The 22,686-nt window shown below is 63.3% G+C and overlaps 3 protein-coding genes across 7 annotated transcripts; 2 read left to right on the top strand and 1 right to left on the bottom strand.

The window, feature by feature from the left end:
* The first annotated feature begins 977 nt into the window (after positions 1–977).
* On the top strand, positions 978–7,435 carry LZTS2 (leucine zipper tumor suppressor 2). Its single transcript, XM_066554201.1, has 6 exons — positions 978–1,004; positions 2,539–2,607; positions 3,630–4,070; positions 4,428–4,943; positions 5,463–5,732; positions 5,823–7,435. Exons 3-6 carry the CDS (start codon positions 3,669–3,671, stop codon positions 6,498–6,500), a joined length of 1,866 nt encoding a protein of 621 aa, XP_066410298.1. The 5' UTR covers positions 978–1,004; positions 2,539–2,607; positions 3,630–3,668; the 3' UTR covers positions 6,501–7,435.
* Positions 7,296–15,567, bottom strand: PDZD7 (PDZ domain containing 7). Of its 2 annotated transcripts, XM_066554199.1 has the most exons (17): positions 15,088–15,567; positions 14,042–14,449; positions 13,720–13,860; positions 13,182–13,356; positions 12,674–12,850; positions 12,305–12,452; positions 12,018–12,078; positions 11,142–11,567; positions 10,454–10,657; positions 10,234–10,275; positions 9,889–10,046; positions 9,619–9,710; positions 9,382–9,473; positions 9,214–9,285; positions 8,347–8,838; positions 7,943–8,043; positions 7,296–7,801 (listed from the first exon to the last, which is right to left on the bottom strand). In XM_066554199.1, exons 2-17 carry the CDS (start codon positions 14,232–14,234, stop codon positions 7,652–7,654), a joined length of 2,724 nt encoding a protein of 907 aa, XP_066410296.1. In that variant the 5' UTR covers positions 14,235–14,449; positions 15,088–15,567; the 3' UTR covers positions 7,296–7,651. The 2 variants fall into 2 exon arrangements, with proteins under 2 accessions (XP_066410296.1, XP_066410297.1); XM_066554200.1 differs by lacking the exon at positions 10,234–10,275.
* On the top strand, positions 15,459–21,267 carry SFXN3 (sideroflexin 3). 4 transcript variants are annotated; one of them, XM_066554202.1, is made up of 11 exons: positions 15,459–15,596; positions 16,999–17,165; positions 17,387–17,557; positions 17,719–17,817; positions 18,078–18,153; positions 18,597–18,682; positions 19,007–19,134; positions 19,260–19,309; positions 19,464–19,513; positions 19,995–20,042; positions 20,290–21,267. In XM_066554202.1, exons 1-11 carry the CDS (start codon positions 15,474–15,476, stop codon positions 20,384–20,386), a joined length of 1,095 nt encoding a protein of 364 aa, XP_066410299.1. In that variant the 5' UTR covers positions 15,459–15,473; the 3' UTR covers positions 20,387–21,267. The 4 variants fall into 4 exon arrangements, 3 of the variants coding, with proteins under 3 accessions (XP_066410299.1, XP_066410300.1, XP_066410301.1); XM_066554203.1 differs by lacking the exon at positions 15,459–15,596 and adding an exon at positions 16,372–16,444; XM_066554204.1 differs by lacking the exon at positions 15,459–15,596 and adding an exon at positions 16,405–16,444 and having other exon boundaries at positions 17,002–17,165.
* Positions 21,268–22,686: the final 1,419 nt, after the last annotated feature.

Below are 22,686 nucleotides of genomic sequence, written 5' to 3'. Positions count from 1 at the left end.
CCCTGCTGCACTGAGCATCCTGCCTCCATCCTGGCTCACGGGATTATTACCAACCCCCATGCTGGGAATAGTTTTGACCTGAGCCATAATGAGGGCCCAGAGCAGCCGGATGGTACACACCCAGCCCTGGGTTTCCGGGGTGCACCAGCTCGCCTGGAGAGCACCCTTGGGTGCTGTCAGTGCAGGTGTGAGCACCCACAGGCAGGACAGGGGTGGTTGCAGAGGAGGGTCCTGAGGAAGCAGAGGTAAGGCAGGGGGGAGTGGAGCTAGGTCAGGGTTCACATGGCAGTGTGGGTGAGGGCAGTGGGTTTCCCCTCTCAGCCCAAGGGTTCCCTCCATCTCACTGGCTTCCATTTGACCCAGTCTAGTTCAGGTGAGGTGCTGTCATGGGGGGCTAGAGTGGAAGTAAGGCAGTGGGATAGCCCAGGGCCCCATCTCCTACCTATCCCTCCACGGGCCCTAGAGGAGGTGAAAAAGCTGAGCCTGTGGGGGGATGCTGGCTGCTCCCAGACCCTGGGAGGCAAGTGATTTCTTGAGGGTTTATTTTATTCTCCTTTTGCCCCCAGTTTGGGTCTCCACAAAAGGGTAGAGGATGGCAATAGCTGTAACTCATGGGGAGGCACACTGTGATGTCAAGCGGGTCAAAGGCCCTCAGGCCCCTTAGCAGAGTGCTGGGCTCACCAAATAATTGCGGAGGGGGCGCAATCTAGGGAGGGGGCATAATCAGCCCAGAGACCAGGGGATACTTTGGGAGTGCAGAACCCTCAGGGGGCTTGGCTGGGGGAGGGAAGGGGATGAGCGCCGGGAATCCCCCGGGACGGAGGTGACTGGGAATGTCCCGGGCGGGGTCCCCGCGCACCCCCCGGTGCCCCCGTGCCCCGGCCCCTGCCCGGGGGGCGTGGCCTCGTGAGAGGGCGGGACAGTGGGGGCGTGGTCGAGGGGCGGGGCCTGTTCGGGGCGGGGCCGGGGCGCGGCGCGGAGCGGGAGGCGGCGGCGGGGCCGCGGTGAGTGCGGGGGCCGGGCCGGGGGCGCCCGGGGGTCCCGTGGGGCCGGCGGGGCGCGGGGGCGCTCCGGGGAGTTGGCTGGCGGGGTGCTTCGGGGGGAACTGCTGGCCCTTGGGGTGTTGTGGGGCCGGGCCCCCCGGGGCCGATTTGGGGGGGGTCCGGGGGCTGCGGGGGCAGCGGCGGCCCTGGAGCTCCGTGCGGTGCTTTGGGGATGTTTCGGGGCACTTCGGGACCGTCCTGCGAATGCAGAGGTCCAGGGGCTCGGTGGGGTAGTTGAGGGGGTCGCGGGGCACTTTTGGGGTGCTTCAGGGGCGAGCTATTGGGCAGTGCAGGCCTAGCCGCCCCGTGGGGCACTTTGGGGGTGTTTTGGAGCACTTTGGGGGTGGTTTAGGAGCACTTTAGGGGCGGGGTGGTGCGGCAGAGGCCCAGGAGCGCCGTGAAGCATTTTAGGGGTGTCATGGGGAACTTTGGGGATGGTTTAGGGCAGAGTGGGGGAGCTGTAGTGCAGTGGGGCCCACGGGCACCGTGGGGCGTTTCAGGGTGCTATGGGGTTGGGATGGGTGGGAGCACCGCGGGTCAGGCTCGGCGCTCTGGGGCAGCGGAAGGTGGGTGGGAGGGCGGGGGGGGGGGGCGTTGGGCGGGCAAAGGGGGGCAGCATCGTTGAGGGAACCTCAGGATGCCGGGGGCCTGGAGAGGGGCACAGCCGGGCATGGATGGTATCCGTCCCACATATGCTGGGTGTGTGGGGAGGGACGGGGGCTGACCCTCATTCCCCCTGCTCGGGGGTGCGCCTGAGATGCCGTCGAGGTACGGGGGTCCCTGGGGGCCCGGAATCCCCACAGCAGCTCAGGGTGGGGGTCTGGCAGAGCAGGGACCGACAGTTCCCTTGCCATTTAGGGGTCGGAACGGTGGGATCCGGCAGCGCTGTGCTCCGGCCGGAGTGGCTGGACGTGACGCCACCCCAGTTGGTGACTGGTTTTACTGGGTGGCTGGAGGCCGGGCTGGGCACTCCCTCCCCCCGTGAGCGGCGGTGGGACCCTCTCGGCAGGCCGGGGGGCTGGGAGGAGGGAGAAGGTAAAGTCTGTTCCCACCGCCTGCCTGGCGGGGCCCCAGAAGTGTCCCCTCTAAGCTGCGCAGGGACCCACTGTCCCCGGGGCTGTCCGTCCCCGTGACCTGCACATCCTGGGGGAGTTTTGCTGGGGTGGGGTACTGTGCCTTGGCTGGCTGGGCTGGGGGGCCAGTAGATGTCCCTTTGGTGTTCCTGGTCCCCGATTCCCGTTCCTTTGGCAGCAGCAGGTCCCCAGTGGCGGGCTCTTGTTCTCAGCACACTTCCCGGGTTGACCGCAGCCCACCCTGGGTGCCAGGAGCAGCGCAGCCGCCGCCGGGCTCCCGTGCCACCCTCAGTGCCACGCTGGCACCACCTGCCTTGGCCCTGCCGGCCGGGGCATTTGGGGGGGAGGGGGCAGAGGGGAACACCAGGGACCCTGCTGCCGAAAGTCCCCTGACCCCCTCCTCTTCCTCCTCCCCGCTTCAGGGGCCGGCGGAGCCGTGTTCACGGTGCGGGGGCCCGAGAGGACCGGACGGATGGGCAGCGGCTGGCGAGGTGAGCGGAGCTGTTAGGGGGGTCCCCACCTGCCCCCCCAAGGGTATCACGAGCGCGGAGTGAGGTCACGGTGCCTGCGGATGGCACGTGCCGGTGGGGGTGACGGTGGCGGGGGGGTTGGCTCGCCGGCATCTCTGCCCTGCTCGCCCCTCCCCGGGCGCTGGCAGGCGGATTGATTTCAGGTGACAGCTCGGCGGGCGAGACCGTGCGGGCAGCGCCCCCCCCCCCGCCCGCGCCCTGTGCCAGCCGCAGCCATGTGCGAGATGCGATGAGGCAGCAGGGGATGGATCCGGCCCGTCGGCCGGCTCCCGTCACGCGGGCGTATGGCGTGGGTTGGGGCAGGGGGAGTCACAGCAGAGACCGGCAGAGCCCCCCCAGCTGGAGGGGTGGGAACAAGCCTCCATGTGTTGGGGCTGGGAAAGAGCCTGGTGCCCACCTGGCAGCTTCCCCCTTGGTGGCCCTCCCCAGGGAACCCTGTGCCCCACTGTGGATGGTTGGAGGTGGAAAGCAGGCTCTGTGGGGTCACTGCTGAGAGGTGGGGGCTCTGGGGCAGAGGAAGTGGACGACCCTGGTGTGTGAGGCTGTCCCCTCCATGATGCCCATGAGGCAGACAGGCGGGCAGGCTGCCTGTGAGCCAGCTCTCTGCAGGCCTCTCGGGATTCGCATCCAGTCCTGGCACACTTCCCATGGCAGGGTCACACCAGGGCACGGCACGAGGCAGGACTGCATCGCCACTGCCCTACTGTGCTACCAGCACCCTAGAGCCCCTGGCAGCCCCAGGCTGCTCCACTGAGGTGGAGCACCCAGGGTGCTGAGGCCAGCATGGGGGTTCCTAGTACCACTCCCCCCAGCTAATCCTGATTTTGTTCTGATTCATTTGGCATCTCCTGCCCTTGGGCCAACCTACACTTATAAGATTGGGAATGGTGACTGTGGACCTGGGGATGCCCCCATGCCCACCTGGGTGACTGGTGGGGTTGTCAGTGCCCATCGTTCTGATGCCCTGTCTCCCTTGCCTGCAGGCTGCCCACGTGCCCCTGCCCGCCGGGGGCCACCCCGCCATGGCCATCGTGCAGACACTGCCAGTGCCCCTTGAGGCTGTGTCTGAGGGGGCCACACAGCTCCGTGCCACTGCCCGCTCACCCCCTGCCACCATGGGCAGTGTGGGCAGCCTCCTGCCCGTCCGGCCTCGCCACGACTGCGCAAGTGATGGGGACCCCTCCGCTGCCTCCTTCTGCAAGCAGGAGGGGCTACTCCGAGCCACTCCTGAGGAGTCCCGCGTGTCTGTGCCCGGTGTCACCCACTCCTATGCCAATGGGGGCTTCTGTGGCAACTGGCTTGATGCCTCCTCTCCTGCCAGCCCCTGTAGCGACTCAGATGATCTCCGTGATGACCAAGCACCAAGTGATCACCTTCGGGGGCCGCCCCCCAAGCTTGTACCTGTCTCTGGCAAGCTGGAAGAGGTGGGGGGGCGGCAGCAGGGTGGGTGGGTGTGTGCTGCAGTCTTGACTTTCTACCCTGTGCCACACTGGGACTGTTGGCTCAGATGTGTGAAATGGGATCATATGGCCACACTTCTGGTGTCCCTGGGAAAGTGGCAATCCCTATGCTCTTAATGTCCCCTCCATCATGACAAGGGTGTCTGGGAGCTCACCTGAACACGCATGGAAAGGCGATGAAGTGGGTGGTGACTGGCCTCTGTCTCCTTTGGGGTGTGAAGGCATCAGGGCTGGGAGCACCCACTGTAACGTTCCTAGGCAGCCCTTTTTGGGGCTAATGGGTCCTCCCCATCACCTCACTCTTCCCTCTTTTCCTGGCAGAATGTGGAGAAGACCCTAATCCGCCCCATGGCCTTCAAGCCAGTGGTATCCAAGCTTCGGAATGCCCAGCCAGGCACACGCCTAGGGCTCTCAGAGAGCCAGGTGAGCCTCACCCACTTGCTGGCTGCTGAGAAGCCTGGCTCTCTGAGCTGCCGTGCCAGCACACTCTCGGACTCGGGGCGCAACTCCCTCTCCAGCCTGCCCACTTACAGCACGGGCTGCAGCCAGCACCCAGAGGTGGGTGCCCTGCCGACCACCCCCCATGGCCCCCTTGACCCTCCGGGGGGCTGCCGCCCCTCCAACTCGGACAGCGGGCGCTCATCCTCCAGCAAGAGCACGGGCTCGCTGAGCGGCCGGGGCCGGCCCTCCTCAGAGAGTGGCTCCTGCGGGCGCTCTCCGCTGCCTGGCGAGGAGGCCATGCTGGTGCGGGAGCTGGAGGACAAGCTGCGGGAGAGGGAGGCCGAACTGCGGCTCCTGCGGGACAGCCTGGATGAGAACGAGGTGGCCATCTGCCAGGTATGTCCCTGGTGTCCTCATGTCCTGTACCTGTCCCCCTCCCTGGAGACAGGTGTCAACATAACCCCTGGTTGGGAGTAGGGACCCACTTTGAGGACCCATTATAGACCCGTGCAGAGGGATACATTTTCCTGTGGGTCTGGGTATGTGGGTTTTTCCCACCAGCTGGGTGGTCCATGGGGGAGCCTTGTTTGGCCCATGGGACCAGCTGAACAGACTGGGGTGCCTTATCTTGGGATGCCCTTTTTTGAATGAACCTGGGACCTGTGGCTTCTGCCTGCTTGTGATGGAGCCGGAGGAGCCCTATAGGCTCTGGGGATGCTAACATGGGGGGCTCATCATGCAGAAGTATAGGGGAGCACAAGGAGGTGTGTACCACCACATTGCACTCTTCCTGGACCCTTCCTCCATTTGGGGGAGGTATGCTGCCCCCTCCCTGTGATGCAGATCTTGGAGGTGGCAGGTGAAGTGGGAGGGTGCCATGCTGCCCTCCCAGCACCTGTGCATCCCCTGGCCCAGGTGTTTGAGGAGAAGCAGCGTCGGTGTGAGCAGGAGCTGGAGGGGCTGCGGCAGCGCTGTGCGGCCCAGGCACGGCAGGCGGCCCACGCAGCACATCGGGGGCAGCAGGTCCTGCAGCTCCAGGTGCTGCAGTTGCAGCAGGAGAAGAAGCAGCTGCAGGAGGACTTGACCCAGCTGCTGCAGGAGCATGAACTGCTGGAGCGTCGCTGTGCCTCCTTCCAGCGGGAGCGCACTGAGCTGGCACCCCGGCTGGAGGAGACCAAGTGGGAGGTGAGTCACCCAGCAGCACCAGGCATGTCAGGGGGCGCAGGCTGTGGCTGGGGGGTCCCGGCTGGCACCTGAACCCCATCATCCCCACAGGTGTGCCAGAAGTCGGGGGAGATCTCTCTGCTGAAGCAGCAGCTGAAAGAAGCGCAGGCGGAGCTGGCGCAGCGGGGTGCCGAGCTGCTGGGGCTGCGGGCTCAGCTGCGGGAGGCGCGGGCGCAGCTGCAGGCGGGCGAGCGGCGGGCTCAGGGGCTGCAGGAGGCCGCCCGCCTCAAGGCGCTGGAGCTGGAGGTCTGTGCCAATGAACTGCAGCGCCGCAAGAGCGAGGCTGACCTCTTTCGCGCCAAAGCCGGCCGGCTCGAGCAGGAAGTGGTGGGGCTGCGGGAAGCTGCCCGCGGGCGATGCCCACCAGGCACTGGTGAAGGGTGCCCTCCGCCTGGGGAAGGATGCCCCCCGGCCAGCGAGGAGCCCCGGGGCAGTGCGGGGCTGCGGCGGCAGCTGGAGCGGCTGCGGGCGGAGGTGGCGCTGGAGCGGCGGCGTGGGCAGGAGCAGCGGGATGCCTTCGAGCAGGAGCGCGGCACGTGGCAGGGCGAGAAGGAGCGCGTCATCCGCTACCAGAAGCAGCTGCAGTACAGCTACATCCAGATGTACCGGCGCAACCGGCGGCTCGAGCAGCGGCTCCAGCATCTCCGGCTTCAGGGCGAGGACCCCCTGCCCGAGCCCTGTGACCCACCGGACCCGCCCTTTGAGGAGATAACAGCCACTGAGATCTGAGATGCTGCCTGCCCTTGCCCCATGCATGGAGGGCTGAAGGGGCCTCCAGCCTCTGTGATTTTGGGAGCTGTGGGGGGCCCCTGCTCTCCTCCAGCTCTGCAAACTGCAGCCACTGTGAAGGGGCAGGGGAGACCACAGGTGCTGCCCCTCCCCAGCGTTGAGGTCTTGGGGCGAGGATGTATCGGTGCCCACAGGGAGGGCTGCCTGTGAGATGTGGGGTCAGGTGGGTGCTGAGTCCTGGCCTTGGGGCCGCCCGGAACTGGTTTCTGCTGATCCTCTTAGCTCCTGGGGATTAGCAGCACTGGCTTCAGCCAGGGTCACCTTGGGCAGAGGGAGGGCTGACTTGTCCCCTCCCTCTCATCCCTGCTGGCACTGTCACCCAGTCACTTGGCGTGTGCCCTGTCTCTGCCCATGCCAGCCTCCCTCATGCCACTTTGTGTGTTTGTCAGGGAATTTGTTTCTGTGCCATTTTAAATAACTCTATTTTTATAGGGCCTACCAAAACATATCACCCTCTTCCAGCTCACAGTTCACCAGTCCGTGCCCCCTCACCCCTACCACGGGGCAGCTTGCCCTCAGTGCCTTTCCCATGCTCTTGCCCCCCAGCATCCCTCTGTTTCCCCCCCAGAAAAGCCCATGCCTCTGTGATGCCCAGCCTGCCAGGGGAGAGGGGCATGGTGCTCCATGTGCCAGCTGGGGACACCCTGGGGACACTCCTAGGGATGGGCAGAGGTGAGGGGCCCTGCTGGGCACCCGGGGGGGTCAAACCAAAGGAAAAGTCTGGATGTGCCCAGCTGTGGCTTGGTCACCCCTGGCTCCAGGGGGGGATTTTTGTACTTTATTTCAGTCATGTCTCGTTCCCAGAGCCTGGCTCATCAGTGTACCACCCGGAAACAGCAATTAAAAACAAGCCCCTGGCTGTGTTTTTTTCAGGACTCTGTCTGCATGTCCAGAGCAGGGTCAGGGACCAGCTGTCCTTCCCCTGTGTCGCCAGTGCTGTCCTCCCTTGGGTCCTGCAGCTGCTCCATGCCCTTGGGGCAGATCTGGCTCTCACCCTCTGGCTGCACTGAGGCCAGCCACAGCTCAGTGCAGGAATGAGCCATCTGACTCCTCTGGAACACAGCATGGCTCCTCAAAAAGGGGCTGCAGCATCACTCCGTCGGTGGTCCAGGCACCCGCACCACCAGCTCCATGGGCTCCTTGGCTTTGTTGCGGTAAGCCTGGCGGATGATGTCCACAGCCCTCTGGTGCGTGACATTCTGCAGGCTCTCCCCATCCACTGACACCAGCTCCTGCCCGGCCTAGGTCCCAGATGGGAACACCACAGGGTGAAGTGCAGCTGCTTTAGGACTGCCAGAGGACTGCCAGCAACCCAGTGGCACCAGGGGATGGGAGTGTCTGGATATCTGCCCACCCCCTGGCATGTGCTGGGACCCCCATACCTTGAGGATGCCACTGAGGAAGGCAGCTCCACCAGGGAAGATCTTCTCAATCTTCACCACTGGCTGTGCCCTTGACTCAATACCACCAGAGATGCTGATCCCTGCAATGGAGCCATGAGACCCTCACACCTGGGTAGGCTGGGACCCCAACCCACTCCCAAGCACCAAGCACCACATTTCCCTGGTGAGCTGCACCTCTGTCTTGCCCTATTTTGGTAGGTCCTACAGAGATGAGGGACTGGGGCAGGGACAGCTATTCCCCCCCATTCTCATTTTGGAGGAATGCTCTGGAGTTTGCCCCTTGCCAAGGGGGTGCCACCCATCCCACTGATGCTGCTGCCAGAAGGGTCCTCACCCCACCCTTGGAGTCCCACCCATGTGCCACCCACCCACGTGCCACCCACCCAGTGAGTGCTTCAGCTTGGAGAGGGTGACGGTGAGCAGATGATACTCTTCCTCCTCCTCTTCCTCCCTGCCAGCATCTTCAGGGCCATTGGCTGCCCCAGCCCTTGCCTCACCCCCTGGCCCCCCAAAGAGTGGGGCAAGAGGAGGCCGTGTCCGCTGGGGCTTCCCCAGCACTTCAGCTTCTCTGCTGGGTGCTGTCCTGGGGGGTTCCTTGCGCCAGGTGGCCCGGGGGCTGCGAGAGTGCCCATGGCCCTTGCCAGGGGAGGGCTCAGCCAGCAGCCAGTTCGGGGCCTGAGGGCTGAGGGTGGGCAGGGGCCGGCTGGTGGAGGCATAGGCATCCACTGGCACGTCAGGGAGCGGGGTGTAGGTGCGGGGGTGAGGCCGGCGGGGGCTGGGGGAGGCTCTTGGACGGGCTGGGCTCGCCTGCTGCTCCCCCGCTTCCTCTGGCTCTGGGGTCCCTGCTGGCTTCAGCAGGAATCCTCCCCGATAGTCTGCAATGAGAGGGGCTCAGGGATCTCCCCAGGGACCCACAGCCCTGCTCCCTGGGACCCCTGCCACGTAGGCCTCCCATGAGTACCCCAAAGCCCTGGGTCCCTTGCCACCTAGTGCCCCCCTCATCTAGAGACCCCTAGACACCCCAGTTGTCTGCAAGCACTCCATGTTCTCCTCCCCAAGAACCCCAGCACCCAAGATCCACAGATTTTGCTGCTCCCAGTCTTCCCAACACCCAGAGATGCCAGATGCCTTCTTCCCTGGGAGCCCCTGCACTCAGGTATCCCAGCCTCCTTTCTCTTGCCCCAGACCCCCTCCACCCTGTCCCCACCCTGCAGCCTGGTGTCCAGGCAGACCCTACAGGTGGCACTTACCAGGCACTGGTGTGATGAGGTGTCTCTTGGGGGGGGCGTCATGGTGGGCTGGGCGGAGGGCAGGTGAGCGCACTGCAGTCAGGGAGAACCCCCAGTCACCTCCTGAGCTGCACCCACCCTTGACCACAACCTGCCCCCAGTCAAGGTCGCTGGGGGGCTGGGATCTACCTGAGCGGCTCTTTAGGGCATCAAAGGCTTCCAGCTCCAGTGGCATCACCATGCTATCAAACCTGCCCAGGTCTGTGGGGGCCACCACGCTCCTGCCAAGGCAAAAAGGTGGGGACAGATTGTAGCAACCTCTGGGGTGGAGTGTGATCAGGGCTGAGGAGTATGTGTGAGGCTCCACTTCAATCACACCAGGATGGGCAGCACTGGGGTTCCCAGATATTTCCTAGCAGCACTTGCCTCACGTCCCGTAGCAGCAGGACCTTCTCGGGCCGGTCCAGGATGGCCAGCAGTGGCCGCACCAAATCCTCCACACTGCCCTCATGCAGGTACTGCCGGCACAGGAGGGGGATCAGTGGATCACCTGTTCCTTGGTTTACCTCCCAGAGTTAAGCATGGGCACAGAGTGCTCACCATGCCCCTAGGACTTCAGGAGCTTTCCAGGGATGAGCCCAGGGTGGCAGCACTGCCCTGCCTGTGCCCTGCCTGCCCCCTGCCATCGGTGCATACCCGGGAGCAGTGGCGGAGCACGGCCGTCACCTCATCGGGGCTGAGGAGACGTGCAGCAGTGTCCTGGATGTGCGAGAGCCGGGCCTCAGGGTCGCTGCCATTGGGCTGCAGGGTGGCCATGCCCATGGGGCCCAGAATGCTGGCACGCCGGCTTTTCTCTGGGGAGGCACAACAAGGAGGGGTGGCCAGCGGAGCAAGGACTGCCCCAGCCAGCCCAGAGAGTTCCCCATCCCCCCTACCCCAGCAGCTCACTCCACACCAGAGCGGGACAGACACAAGCAGCGCAGGGCCAGGCGCATGCAGAGCCTGCCCCACACCCCCCCAGGCACACAGCACCCCCGTTACCCCGCCTCAGGCTCCGGATGACAAACTTCTGCACAGCACCTACTGCAAGGGAGATGGAGAGTGGTGAGTGCCCAGGGCAGACAGCAGCACCCACTGTCAAAACTGCGTGCTTGGGGAACCCCTCCCTGTGCTCCCTTCATGCCAGGGATGCCACAAGGCCCATAGAAGGGGGAACAGTCCCACCTCGAGTCCCTCTCTGCCCTGTCACCCAGGCTGATACCTCTGTCCCCGTCAGAGCGCCCTGGGGACTTGGAGCGTGCCCAGCGTTCAGAGCCAGGGGCCTCCTGGCTGGGGGGGGCCCAGCTCTGGCTGGTAGCACGGCCCCCCTTGAAAAAGAGGTTGACAAGGGTCTTGGAGCGGTGCAATCCTGGGGTAGCCCCCCGTGCCCCTTGTCCCTCTGGCTTCTCCTTCTTCCGCTTCTCCTCTGTGGACAGATAGAAGGGGCTGTTGGAATGGAGAGGTGAGGGGATGCCATCCCAAATCTTGCCTGGGGACACAGAACTTTGGGGGATTGGAGGGGCTCCTGGGAGATGCTGACTGGAAAAGAGTCCATCTGTGGGGTGCAGTGGATCACCAGGAGCCATGGGGCTGGGCTTTGGGGTGCCTGGGAAAGCCCAGGGACAGAGCTGGGGCTATGTGGGGTTATAGGATACCCAGGATTAGTGGCCAGGGGGCCATATGGGCTATAAGGTGCCAGGGTAGGGACCTAGACATTTGCTATAGGAAGCCCAGGAGTGGGGGGCAGGTATCCATGTATGTCAGGGCCTATCGGATGCTTGAGTGGGAGACAGGCTCTCCACATGGGGCAGGGCCTGAGCTGTGGGACTCCCAGGGCTGGGTGTGCAGGGTTGGAAGGGGACTTCAGCCAGGGTTCAGTCCCATGTGTGGGGCTGTGCCCCGGTGCCTACCGGCGACAGTGAGGTCACTCTGGGAGCGTGTGATGGGCTGCCGTGGCCGGCTCAGCGCCAGCAGAAGCGCCGTCTTGGGTGAGTGGGTGAAGGTGCGGCGTGGGTGGGTGCCAGGGGCCTCGCGGGTGCCCTGGCCCCGGATGGCCGTGTCCCGCAGCAGCTCGGGGGGCCGCACTGTGCGCCGTGTCTCCGGCAGCCCCTCCGTGGCTGGCTCGGTCTGCATGGCCCGCTCAGCACGTTCCCGCACCCAGCCCCGCCGTGGCCCGTCCTCCGTGGAGATGGCCACATCCACGGTGCGGGCTGGGGGCACTGGGGAAGCTGCCCCCAGCCCATTCACCGCCCCTGGGGCTGGTCCTGAGGAGTAGGAGGAGATGGAGGAGCTGGTTTCCGAGGTCTGAGCCAGCTGTTGCAGCTGCCCGTTGGTCACTGCAAAGGCACAGCAGGACACACTGACACACTGTGGGCCACTTAGAGCTCCATGTCCCTCCCAAAGACAGCAGACATGTCGGGAACCTGCAGGGCCATGGGGACCTGTGGACTACTGGCCATTGCATAGGGATCATCATGTCGTCTCCAAGAAAGTGGACATGTAGAATGCTGTGGGATCACAGGGACCACAAGGCTGCTGGCCATGGCAGGGGGCTCTTCATGCCTCCTCCAAGGATGGGCACAGCTGGGACCTTGCAAGTCCATCAGGCCTGTGGGTAAGCTAACAGCGGCACAGGGAGCTCCCTGCCCCCTCCAAGGCCTTGGGACCCCATGGCATGCAGACCTTCTCCCTCCCTACAGTGGTTAGACATCACATGCATGGGAGTCCCAACCCCACCGTGCCCCAGACCAGCGCCCCTGCCAGTACCCGCGCGGCACTGCCCTTACAGCGACTGAGCCAGCAGTACTCGGCCACCAACTCCTTGTAGGCAGGGAACCGGCCTGTCTCCTAGGCACAGGGGGAGAGGACAAGGGGGTCAGTGAGTGCTGGCTGCCCCGGCGAACTCGATCTGGTGCCAGCCATGAATAATGCATCCCCCCCCTCCCACCCGCCTGAAACCCAACCAGCCAGCAGCTGCACCAGCCCCTGGCACTTAGCTGAGCAGGGGCAGTGCCAGCGAAGGGACATGCCAACCCTGCCTCACCCGAGGGTCCATGGGGCAGGGCGTGGGTACCTTGATTGTGAGCATGATGTGGGTCTGCCCCTTGAGCACCTCCACTGCCTTGCTATGGCTTATGTCTTCAAACTTGACTCCATTGGCTGCAAGGACTTGGTCTCCCACCCGAATGCCGTTTTGCTCCGCCAGCCCTCCGGGGTCCACCCTAGGGAAGCAGGGGAGCAGGATGGGGCCAAGCCCTTGCTGGAGTCCTGCTCCTGCCCCACACCTCCACTTGGGTGGCCCCGTGGCTCAGCACCCATGGTGGTAATGCCCAAAGTGTTGTGATAGTGGTGTGGCTCAGCCAGAGAGGAGGGGCTGAGCCCCAGCATGGGCACAGCAGAGATTGGGATTTCACAACCCCTTCACGCCCCGGGGCAGCCGTACTTGGAGACGTAGATGCCGAGGCCGAACTCTTTGCCACCGCGGATGTTGAAGCCCAGGCAGTAGTCATCAGAGGTGGTGTAGAGGTGGACGATGCGCCGCAGCCCGTCCTCGGAGCCACTCTCCGATGGTGTCGAGCCGCTTTTCTCTACTACCAGGCGCCTGTTCACCACGTCCACCCTGGAGCATGGGTACAGTGTAGGTAGTCTCAGGGATTTGGGTCTTGTCCCCCAGCAGGATGGGACCGTTGGTGGCACCCAGAGGAGGAGAGTGATGGGGATGGAGGATGTTTAGGATGGGGCTGGCACCCACCCTACCTGCTCCAGACCTTCCTATCCCATCCTGTATCCCACTCTTGTCTCTCCCCATCTTTGCCAGAGATTTCTGATGCCACTCCACCCTGGGCGTCCCCCATGGGTCCCTGTTGCCCAGAATTCCTCACCAACCTCCCCCAGCATGCCCTCCATGGGGTTGGGTTTTGGGGTGCTGGCATGGGACATGCCCTGCTCACCACGCCGTCTTCTCCTTGGAGAACTTGATTCCTGGCACACGGCCCATCCGCCGGACCACCATGCGGAGGCGGTTGTTGCCGGTGAGGACCTTGACAGCGCTGCTCATCGTGATGTTCTCCAGACTCACACTGTTCACCTCTGTGATCTTGTCGCCAACACACAGCCCGGCCTGCTCTACAGGGGACACACGGCTCATCTGGGCACCTGACCTGGTACTGATGCCCTCATTTGACATCCCCTACCTCAATGTCTCCTCAACCTGCTCTGAACCCCTTGGGAACAGAAGCAGGGGTGGCTGACAACTGCACTGAGTGGCTTGGGGATGGAGCTCAGAGTCATTGGCACAGGGCTGTCTACTTCTATGTCCTGCCCTTCACTTTGGGCAGCCTGCAAATCTCATGGCCAAAGGCAGCAGGGAGCAAATGGTGGTTTTCCACCATGAAGGGCGGCATTGTTGCTGCGATCCCATGTCACTGGGAGCTCCTTGAGAGGGTCTTGCTGGCATGTGCCTGGTGTCCCTCACCCTGACCCTCTTACCGGCAGTGCTCCCCTCCTCCACTTTGCTGACAAAGATGCCCAACCCATGCTCCGAGCCGCCACGGACACTGAAGCCCAGTTTGCCATCCACGCTCTTCTCCACTGTGATGGCATTGATGACATCACTCTCATTGCTGCTGGCTGTGGGGACAGGGGAGCAGACAAGTCACACATGCTGTGTGTCCAAGGGCAAGGGGTATCTCTCTTCCTGGGAACATCCCCAGGCCCAGGACAGCCCTCCCTGCCCCTAGACCCAGGGAATTCAGCCACTGGGGCCCTCCTGGCCATGGGGGCGGGCAGGGGGCCAGGACACCCCACACACCTTCGATGGGGGCATTGATGAGGATGACACGGCCCATGGGGGAGGCGGCACGGCTGCTCCGGGTGGTCCCATTGAGCAGGCGGCTCTGCTTGCTGAGGAGGTAGCGGGGAGCCAGGCTGGCTTCGCTGCTGGAGCTCCGCGAGCGGCTGCCTGTCGTCATCCCTGACAGCACCGCGTCCCACTCCTGGGCCATGGTGGTGCTGGGCACACTGGCGTCCTGGCGTCTGGCTCAGGGCTGGCTGTGTCCTCACAGGGCCAGGGCTGCCCGTCAGCCAGCGGGGGACATGGCATAGTCCAGAAGCACATGCCCGGGCTTGGGCACCGCTCTTTTTTAGCAGTGCAATGCTGGGGGCAGCTGGCCTGGGCACTCGCCGCTGGCAAGACAGGTCCCAGGTGCAGCAGCACAGCCTGGAGGGACAAGGAGCTTTGTGACCTCCTCTCCAGCCTGATCCCTTCCCGTCCTATGCTGTCCCAAGCATCAAACTGTCACATAGCTCCTGGGTACTACCATGGGGGTGTGGGCACAGGCTGCCCTGCCCTGGGGTAAGGATGCTGGGGTGAAAAGGAGCTCTCCCTCGCAGCGTAAATCTGGAACAGGGGATGCAAAGGGGCTTTACTCGACAGCACAAATCCGGAAAGGCTCCAGAGAGGGAACACGGGGACATCAGCTTTATGCTAGAGAGCAGGACCTGATCCCTCTGGCCATTTCCTATCCTCCCCGGAGCCCCTCTGAATTCCCAACGCCATGCGGCTGGACATGGGTGCACCAGTCCCCAACGCAGTTCCCGCGGGGATTTTCCAGGCGTGGGTGAAACGCCACCACGGTGCCCCCCCCACTTCATTCCCCGCTCGCCCCTGCCTGACCTCAATAAATAAGTGATGGCCCCGGCCGCGGGGACACGCCGGTATCCCCGCCGCTGCCAGCCCCACACAGCGCCCACCCATTACCCCCCGCCAGCATCAGACGCGGGGGCCCCCTCCCCGAAGGGGCGCAGGGGACCCCCTACCGCCGTCCCTCCCTTCCCCCCGCCCCGTGCCCTCCTCACCTGTCCCCATGGTGCCACCTGCGAAAGAGACACCTGGCAGCAGCGCGGGGGGGAAGGCGAGGCCGGGGGGCAGCACCGCCTCCTGCCCCCCCGGCCGCGGGGATTGGCTTTCCCTGTGGGACCGGAGAGGCCATCGGGCGCGGGAGCTGTCAATCGAGAGCGGCCGGGGCTGGCCTTGCAGCTGGCGGGGGGGGGACAGTCCCGTGGGTGTCCCCCGCGAGGGGGTCCGGGGGCGCGACCCCCGGCGAGGCTGCGTGTGGCAAGGGATGTGGCGTCCCCCCTGACCTCGTCCCTTAGCGCAGAGCATCCCGGGGGCACACGGGGGAAACTGAGGCACGGTCAGGGGAGGAGGGGTGTCGCGTCCCTCCGCTTCGCTCACTCCGGTGATGCGAGCCGGTATCTCCCAGTGTCCCCCTTCCCGGGGGGCATCGCCTCCAGCCCGGGCCGGCCGTGACCCCCCGGCGGGGCCCGGCGCCGCCAGCGCGAACCCGACACCGCGGCGGTTTCAGGTGATGCGCGGCGGCCGCGGGGACTGCGGGGGGGCTGCGGGCGGGCGGCGGGGGCGGGGGCCGGCGCGGGGGGGCCGCCCCGACAACGCCGGGGTGAGGGGCTGGGGGGGCACGGCCGGCGTGGGGACACGTACCCACATGCACACACACCCCATGCACCCGCACGTCCACGGCATGCGTGTCCGTGCCCTTGCGCGCACTCACGGACGCCCGCGGAGCGCCGCACACGCGTGTTCGTGGCCCCGCTCACACGCGCGTGTTCCGGCACGCACCGCCCCACGCTCGAGCCGGCGCCCACTCCCGCGGAGGCGCGGGCCCCGCGCGCTCCGGCGCAACAACCGCGACGCGCGTGGACGCCAACGCGGCGCGCGCGTCCGCGGCGCTACGGACACGCGCGCGCGCGTGGCGCGGGCATCGAGACCCCGGGGACACGCGCGCGGCTGACACGGGGACGCGCGGAAACGCGCACGTGAACACCCACGTGCAAACACACGCGCGCGCGAGCACCCGAGCGAGCGGAGGCCGAGCCGACGTGCGAGCACACGCGCGCGGTCACGGGCAGGCGCGTGCACGCCCACGGGCACGCCCACAGAAGCGCGGGAGGGCCGCGGGCACCGCGTGTGGCTCGGCACGTACCGCTCCCCCCGCCGCCGGCCCCGGTCACGCGTGGTCCCCGCCGCCCCCCGCGCGCCGCCCTTCCCGTCCCGCCCCGCCCGCCCGGCGCGGGGCCGCCCACCCGTGACGAGGCCTCACGTCAGCGAGCGCAGGGGCGGGAGTGGGGCGGTGGCGGCGGCGGCGACGGCGGCGGCGACGGCGGCGCGGGCACGGCGGGCGCTGTCGCGGGAGCCGTGAGTGCGGGGGCTGCCCCGGGTCCCTGTGCAGGGGGGTCACGCGTGGCGGGAGGGATGCTCGGCGCGGGAAGGCAGGGAGCAGAGCCCCGCTTCCCTCGGGGCAGGGCGGTGTGGAAATAAAGCCGCGCCGGGTGTGTCGGTGCCTTGCCGGGAGGGACGTTCCTCCTTCCAGTGCCCTTCCTCACTCCGCTCTCCTGGTGCTGGCAGCAGCTGTGGCCCCTTCGTGGTGGGTCCCTGTCCCCTCCTGTGTGACCGGGGTGCTCTGCTGGGGTGGGGGGTCCCTGATTTCTGGCGGCTGGTGTGGGCAAGGTCGGGGGTTTCTCTTTGGCACATTGCAAGGTGCAGTCCCATTTACAGGTCGCGCCACCCACAAAATGCTTCATGTGCTGGGAGGGCCCAAGAGTCGCTGCTGAGCTCCTTTACAAAGGGGCTTCCTGTTCACCCCTTGTCCCCCCAGGCGGAGGGAGCGCAGAGCTGCTGCAGCAGGGATGGGGCGAGGGGACACACAGGCACCACATCCCATATAACCCTTTCATCCCCTGCCCTGCCAGAAGATGCCACCGTCCTTGCCTGCCACCATCAACATCCGGGAGCCCCGCTGGGACCAGAGCACCTTTCAGGGCCGGGCCAAGCACTTCTTCATGGTGACCGACCCCCGAAACCTGCTGCTCTCAGGGGCTACACTGGAGGAAGCCCGACGGGTGGTGGAGGACTACAGGTACCCACTGGGAGGGTGGATGTACCCTCAGCACTGTTCCCAGGCAGGAGCCATTCCCAGGAGTGGGAATAGAAGTGATGTTGGCCTCCCCAGCCAAAGCCCCCAAAACTGCCTGGCTGGTCCCTAAAGCATCTCCCAGCTGCCCCAAAGGGTGTGGGAGACCAGTTTGGCCATGTGTGCTGGCAGAGGGTCTTTCAACAGGTGTTACCCTCACCTGGCAGGGCAGGCACCATACACCCTGGGCTGACAGAGGACCAGCTTTGGCGGGCAAAGTACATCTATGACTCGGCTTTCCACCCTGACACGGGCGAGAAGATGATCCTTGTGGGGCGCATGTCTGCTCAGGTCCCCATGAACATGACCATCACTGGTTGCATGTTGACCTTCTACAGGTACCTGTCCTCTCCTCACATCAGGACCAAGAGGATGCCTGGAGGATCCTCCTGGCTCTGGGGTGAGGAGGGGACACGCGTCCCGTACCCCACTCGTATTCATGCTGTAGGAGCATGGGTGACATCCCCTAGTGTCTCTAGCACCCTTCTCTCTCTGGCAGGACCACACCAGCTGTGCTGTTCTGGCAGTGGGTCAACCAGTCCTTCAATGCCATTGTCAACTACACCAACCGCAGCGGAGATGCACCCATCACCCCCAGGTGAGCATCTCTCTGACCAGGCCCTCAAGGCAGCCCAAAACACCAGGGGGTGCCTTGCATAGCAGGGTGCTGGGAGATGGGACAAGGGAGACGTGGTGAAGGCAGAGATGGATGCCATTGGGACTGTCAGGGTTAGTGGTAGAGCTGAGAGAGGAACCCAGATGTCCTGATGCTCTTGAAGGGCATGCTGTTCCTTCCTTTGGAGGGGCAGCTGGGATGGGGAGAGCCTGGATTACTGGTGTCACTTCCTGCTCTTTCAGCCAGCTGGGGACAGCCTATGTGAGTGCAACCACGGGGGCAGTTGTCACAGCACTGGGACTCAAATCCCTCACCAAGGTAAGCTGATCCTTGGCCATCGCAGCTGGGGGATGTGGACCCTCCACATGGGATCTCCCTGAGCTCTGAGCTGAGCAGGGGATTCACCTGGAGTGGGGGAGAAAATGAAGAAAAGGAGTTTGCTGAGGTTGCCCACACAAGGCAACTGCTCTCCCCAGTGATGGCTGTGGAGATGGCCTGTCCCTCCAGCCTTGCTCTGGATGTATCTCCAGGCTTCTTTCACCCCTCAGCCTCTGTCCAGGCCTGGCAGGGGACCTGAGTCCCCCCAGACCCTTTGGTCTGTGCAGCTTTTACCAGCTGAGGGTTGCAGGGGAGGAGGAAATGCTTTTCCCCCAGTGGGGCTGGGACACCCCAAGGTCTTGCAGGAAGATGGAGGCAGACCCAGGGACAGCCAGCTCTGCCCCCAGACCCTCTCCGTGACATTCTCCTGCTTTTCCCCCCAGCACTTGCCAGCCATCATTGGCCGGTACGTGCCTTTTGCGGCCGTGGCAGCTGCCAACTGCATCAACATCCCGCTGATGAGGCAGAGGTGAGCCCCCGAGGTGGGACAGGCTGGCCTCAGGGTTTGTAGGCACTGGTGGGGAATGCGGGGACTTCCTTGCTGATCCTTAGCATGGGGGGATGGCTTGAGGGTACCAGCACCTGGTTGCAACCCAGGGGGTTATTGGTCCCTGTACAGCCCTGTTGAGGCTGCTGCCAAATGTGAATGTGGCTCCAGCTGAGACCCCTCTGATTTATTGTGTGGCTGGGGTACAGGAGGATGCCAGCCTCCCTTGGAGACATGTCCCTGTCCTGTGTCCTGATCCCCTCACCATTGTGCCCTGTGACCCCCTGACCCCCTGTGTCCCTGCAGAGAGCTCAAGCTGGGGATCCCTGTCACGGATGAGAATGGGAACCGCCTGGGTGAATCCACAGCAGCTGCCCAGAAGGCCATTTTCCAGGTGGTGGTGTCCCGCATTGGCATGGCAGCGCCAGCCATGGGTGAGTGTCCCTTCCTCCGCCTGTGCTGGGAGATTGCAGCTGATCCCTGGCAGTGTGGGATGGGGTCCCACTGCTGGCAGGGAACTGTGAGCACTGGGAGCTCATCTCCTTCCTCCCTGCCTCAGCCATTCCGCCGGTGATCATGAACATGCTGGAGAAGAGAGCTTTCCTGAAGGTACCAGTGAACCTGGGATGGGCAGGTGGGCATAGGGACGCCCACCAAGCTTGGCACATTGTTGGCACCCTCAAGGCTGGCACCCTGTTGGGGAATAGACCCCTTCCTGCCCTGTCCACTGCACTAACACACTTCCTCTCCCTGTCCCTGGCAGCGGTACCCGTACCTGAATGCTCCCCTGCAGGTCAGCCTGGTGGGACTCTGGTAAGTCCTCCTCCACTGATGGGCATTGCTGCCCTGGGCAGATACCAAGCCCAAGTGTATGGGGCAGTGCTGCTGGGAACCCTGCTTGGCAGTGGGGGGAGAGAACTGCCCCAAAGTTTCCTGGGGGGATGCCAGAGCTTGGCCAGGCTAGTTGCACCCCGGGCAGATGGGATGGGATATGACGTTCTGGCGCTAGGAGTTGTTTTGCTTCATCTTGGTGTCTCTCAAGCCTGCCATGGGTTCCTACTCAGCATTCCTGTTCCCCCACATCATCAGGGGACAGACCTTGCCCCTCCTCAGGAGCCAAATGCAGAGTCTGGAGCTTGGAGAGGGCATCTCTGTAGCCCTTTCCTGGCTGGACACCCAGCCAGCCTCACACAGACACACCAGCCTGCCTCATTGCTGCTCTGTGATCAGGCCATGGGTGGGTGTGTGTGATTTATGCAGCCCAGCTTCACCTTTCCCTGTCTTTCCTTTGCAGTTTGGTGTTTGCCACCCCGTTGTGCTGTGCACTCTTCCCACAGAAAAGGTACAGACTGGCACTTTGCCTGCACGTGTGGCTCCTGTGTGGGATGGGGGTGCTCTCTGACTCCCAAGAGATTCTTTTGCTTCTTTGAGCAGTCAGGGGCTTAAGCCAGTGCACACACATCTCTGTTACCAAGGGTCTGTGCTGGGCCATGGGGACAGCCTCCCCGTGGGATGCAGCAGGTAGTTTCCAACCTGAGGCCACTGGTGGCTATACCCCTCCATCCTCTGTATCCATGTTTCCTCTACAGCTCAATGCCTGTGAGCAGCCTGGAGCCTGAAGTCCAAGACCAGATCCGGAAGAAAGATCCATGGCTGGAGACTGTCTACTTCAACAAAGGGCTCTGAGCAGGTCCTGGGGTGGCTGCCAGGCCAGTGCATTGCTGAGCTTTGCCCTTGGATCCCCTTGGGGCTGCTGCCACTTTCCCTTGGCCATTGTGTGTCCATAGGTCCCAGGTGCTCAGCCCTGCTTCCCGGGGTGCCTGCAGCCATGCAGCACCACACCAACCCCTGTCCCTGTGCCTGGCTCAGCCCTGCTCTGGGGACCTCCTGTGTGGCACCCTGGTGCACTCCTCCTCTCTGCGTGTGCCTGTGGCTCTGTGCAGTGCGCAGGGAAGTGCGGGCAGCAACACCAGGGACGTTGTGAGCTGTGCTGGAGGGAAAAATAAAAGTGAGATGAGGAAGACAATGGTGCTCCCCAGCTTTAGGAGGCAGCAGAGAATCAGCAATTGAAGGTAGAGTACCTCTGCAGGCACCCTACAGTGCCCAGCGGTTCAGCAGCTGGTGCCTGGGGATGGCAGAGCAGCTTTTGGAGAGGAAAACTCCCCATGCCCAAAATAGCTGGGGGTCAGTGATCGATTGCATGTAGTGGCTGGAACTCAGAGTGGGGGGCTCTCCCAGCCCAGGCATGTGCTCCCAGCTCACCTTCTGCTCTCCTCCAGGCTGCTCTGGGGATTTAATCTGGCTTTCTGCTGCTTCCATCCCCAGAGCAAATGGCACATTTTAATCCCAGTAGAGTCTTGGTTTTTATTCTCATTTTAATGCCATCTGTGTTCAGGGCTGGGCTTCCCCTGAGGGGTTATTCTACCCCTTCCTGGAGTGCTTGCTTTCAGGTGGACCTTCTCAAATAGCTTTAAGTGCACTGTGGTTTCCTCTAGATATTTTTGATATACATATAAATGTACCTATATATACCAAACAATAAAGGCAGATTGTTTATACAAAACTAACAGCAAAGAGAAGTGTGCTGCTTCCTAATTTGTATATGGTGGAAAGGGACTGCTATTGGGGTGAGGATGGGAGCAGGAGAGAGGAGCAGGCTGGCTTTTGGGGTGCCTCTGCACCCCCTGGGGCTGGGTTCTGCTTTCCAGCCCGCTGCCTTTGCAGCAGCTCTGGCCTGGCCTGGCATGTGTTTAAGCTTATCCAGCTGTCAGGAGGGTTTTTTTTAGTACAGTCGGCTTTGGACCTCGCCGCTGCGCAGAGAGCTTTGCTAAGCTGCTGCCCTGGATGCTGCTGGTTTGGAGAGGCCAGAGTGTCACCCTGGCTCTGCCCACACTCACACCCCCTCTTGCAGCCTGCTCACAGGACAACTCTGGCATTTCTCCTGTGCCTTCCCTGCAGGACTATTTTTATCCCACTTTCTATGTACAGCTATCAGAGAGCACATTGCAGAGCACATCACTGCTGTCGCAGGACCCTGGCGAGCCTGCGGGCAGCAGCTGCCTCCCCCTCAGCTTTCTGTCTGACAGGGCAGTCAGAAGGAGCAGTGGATATCCAGCCAGGGAGAGGAGGGATGGAGGCAGCTGTGCTCTGCAGTGCCCCATGCTGAAGGATGGAGTGAGATCACTGCAGAGGCCAAGATGGGCAGATACAGCAATGATGAGACAAGGGCCAGGCAGCCCGAAGACACCCTGTGCCACAGCTTCCACAGCTGGCAGGGGCTGGCAGAGGCCAGTCTGGAGCTGCTTCCCTCAAGGGGCAGCCAGAAAAACACCTGCACCCAGCACCTGCCCAGGGTGGGGAAGGGAGTGGATTGGGACAGGCACATCAGGGATCTGTCCCCCTCCTTCTCCCAGCCCCGGAATATTGCAAATATCTCCCCTGAGCCAGCCATTGGCAGCTTATAAATAATGCAGCCCCTTGCCGTGCAATAAGGGCTTGTCAGTAGCTATTCTGCTCTCATAAATTAAAGATGAAAAGGTACAAGGCTCTTGCCAGAAAAATGAAGACAAATTTTTAATAGCTTGCCAAGGCACAGGGAGATGGAGCGCTCAGGAAAAATGAATTACGTTTTTATTATGTGTTTTATTGTGGTATAATTGAACGGGATTATCTGAGAATACAATATATTTCCAGAGCAGTGTAAAGAAAACAAAAATAATGATGACACCTGCCTCCTCCCACACACACCACCCAGCTTTGCAGGGACACCCTCCTTGTATGTGCTGGCTGGGAGCTGGCCCTGAGCTGCTGGTGGCCACGAGAGGCAAAGATGGAAATGGGAGGGCCATGGGACCAGAGACACAGATGCTTGGGGTGGCTGGGTCTGGCTGGGTCTGGCTGCATGGGTCTGGCCAGGCTGAGTCTGGGCTAACCCCAAGAGACCCCCAACAGCCGTGAGGCTGGGATACAGGGCAGTGTGGTGTGGC

This window comes from Molothrus aeneus, chromosome 8, assembly GCF_037042795.1.
Source record: "Molothrus aeneus isolate 106 chromosome 8, BPBGC_Maene_1.0, whole genome shotgun sequence".
Lineage (NCBI taxonomy): Eukaryota > Metazoa > Chordata > Aves > Passeriformes > Icteridae > Molothrus > Molothrus aeneus.
Note: the sequence above shows the minus strand (reverse complement) of the source record. Positions and strands in the feature narration are given on the sequence as shown.

Excerpts from the sequence above, each read along its gene's own strand:
- SFXN3 (XM_066554202.1), top strand. The coding sequence starts at position 15,474 with ATGCGAGCCGGTATCTCCCAGTGTCCCCCTTCCCGGGGGGCATCGCCT. Across the intron at positions 17,818-18,077 it reads GATGCACCCATCACCCCCAG|CCAGCTGGGGACAGCCTATG; the intron begins GTGAGCATCTCT and ends CTGCTCTTTCAG. Across the intron at positions 20,043-20,289 it reads GCACTCTTCCCACAGAAAAG|CTCAATGCCTGTGAGCAGCC; the intron begins GTACAGACTGGC and ends TTTCCTCTACAG.
- LZTS2 (XM_066554201.1), top strand. The coding sequence starts at position 3,669 with ATGGCCATCGTGCAGACACTGCCAGTGCCCCTTGAGGCTGTGTCTGAG. Across the intron at positions 4,071-4,427 it reads TCTCTGGCAAGCTGGAAGAG|AATGTGGAGAAGACCCTAAT; the intron begins GTGGGGGGGCGG and ends TTTTCCTGGCAG. Across the intron at positions 5,733-5,822 it reads TGGAGGAGACCAAGTGGGAG|GTGTGCCAGAAGTCGGGGGA; the intron begins GTGAGTCACCCA and ends TCATCCCCACAG.
- PDZD7 (XM_066554199.1), bottom strand. The coding sequence starts at position 14,234 with ATGGCCCAGGAGTGGGACGCGGTGCTGTCAGGGATGACGACAGGCAGC. Across the intron at positions 10,276-10,453 it reads GCGCTCTGACGGGGACAGAG|TAGGTGCTGTGCAGAAGTTT; the intron begins GTATCAGCCTGG and ends TCTCCCTTGCAG. Across the intron at positions 7,802-7,942 it reads TCCTCAGTGGCATCCTCAAG|GCCGGGCAGGAGCTGGTGTC; the intron begins GTATGGGGGTCC and ends TCTGGGACCTAG.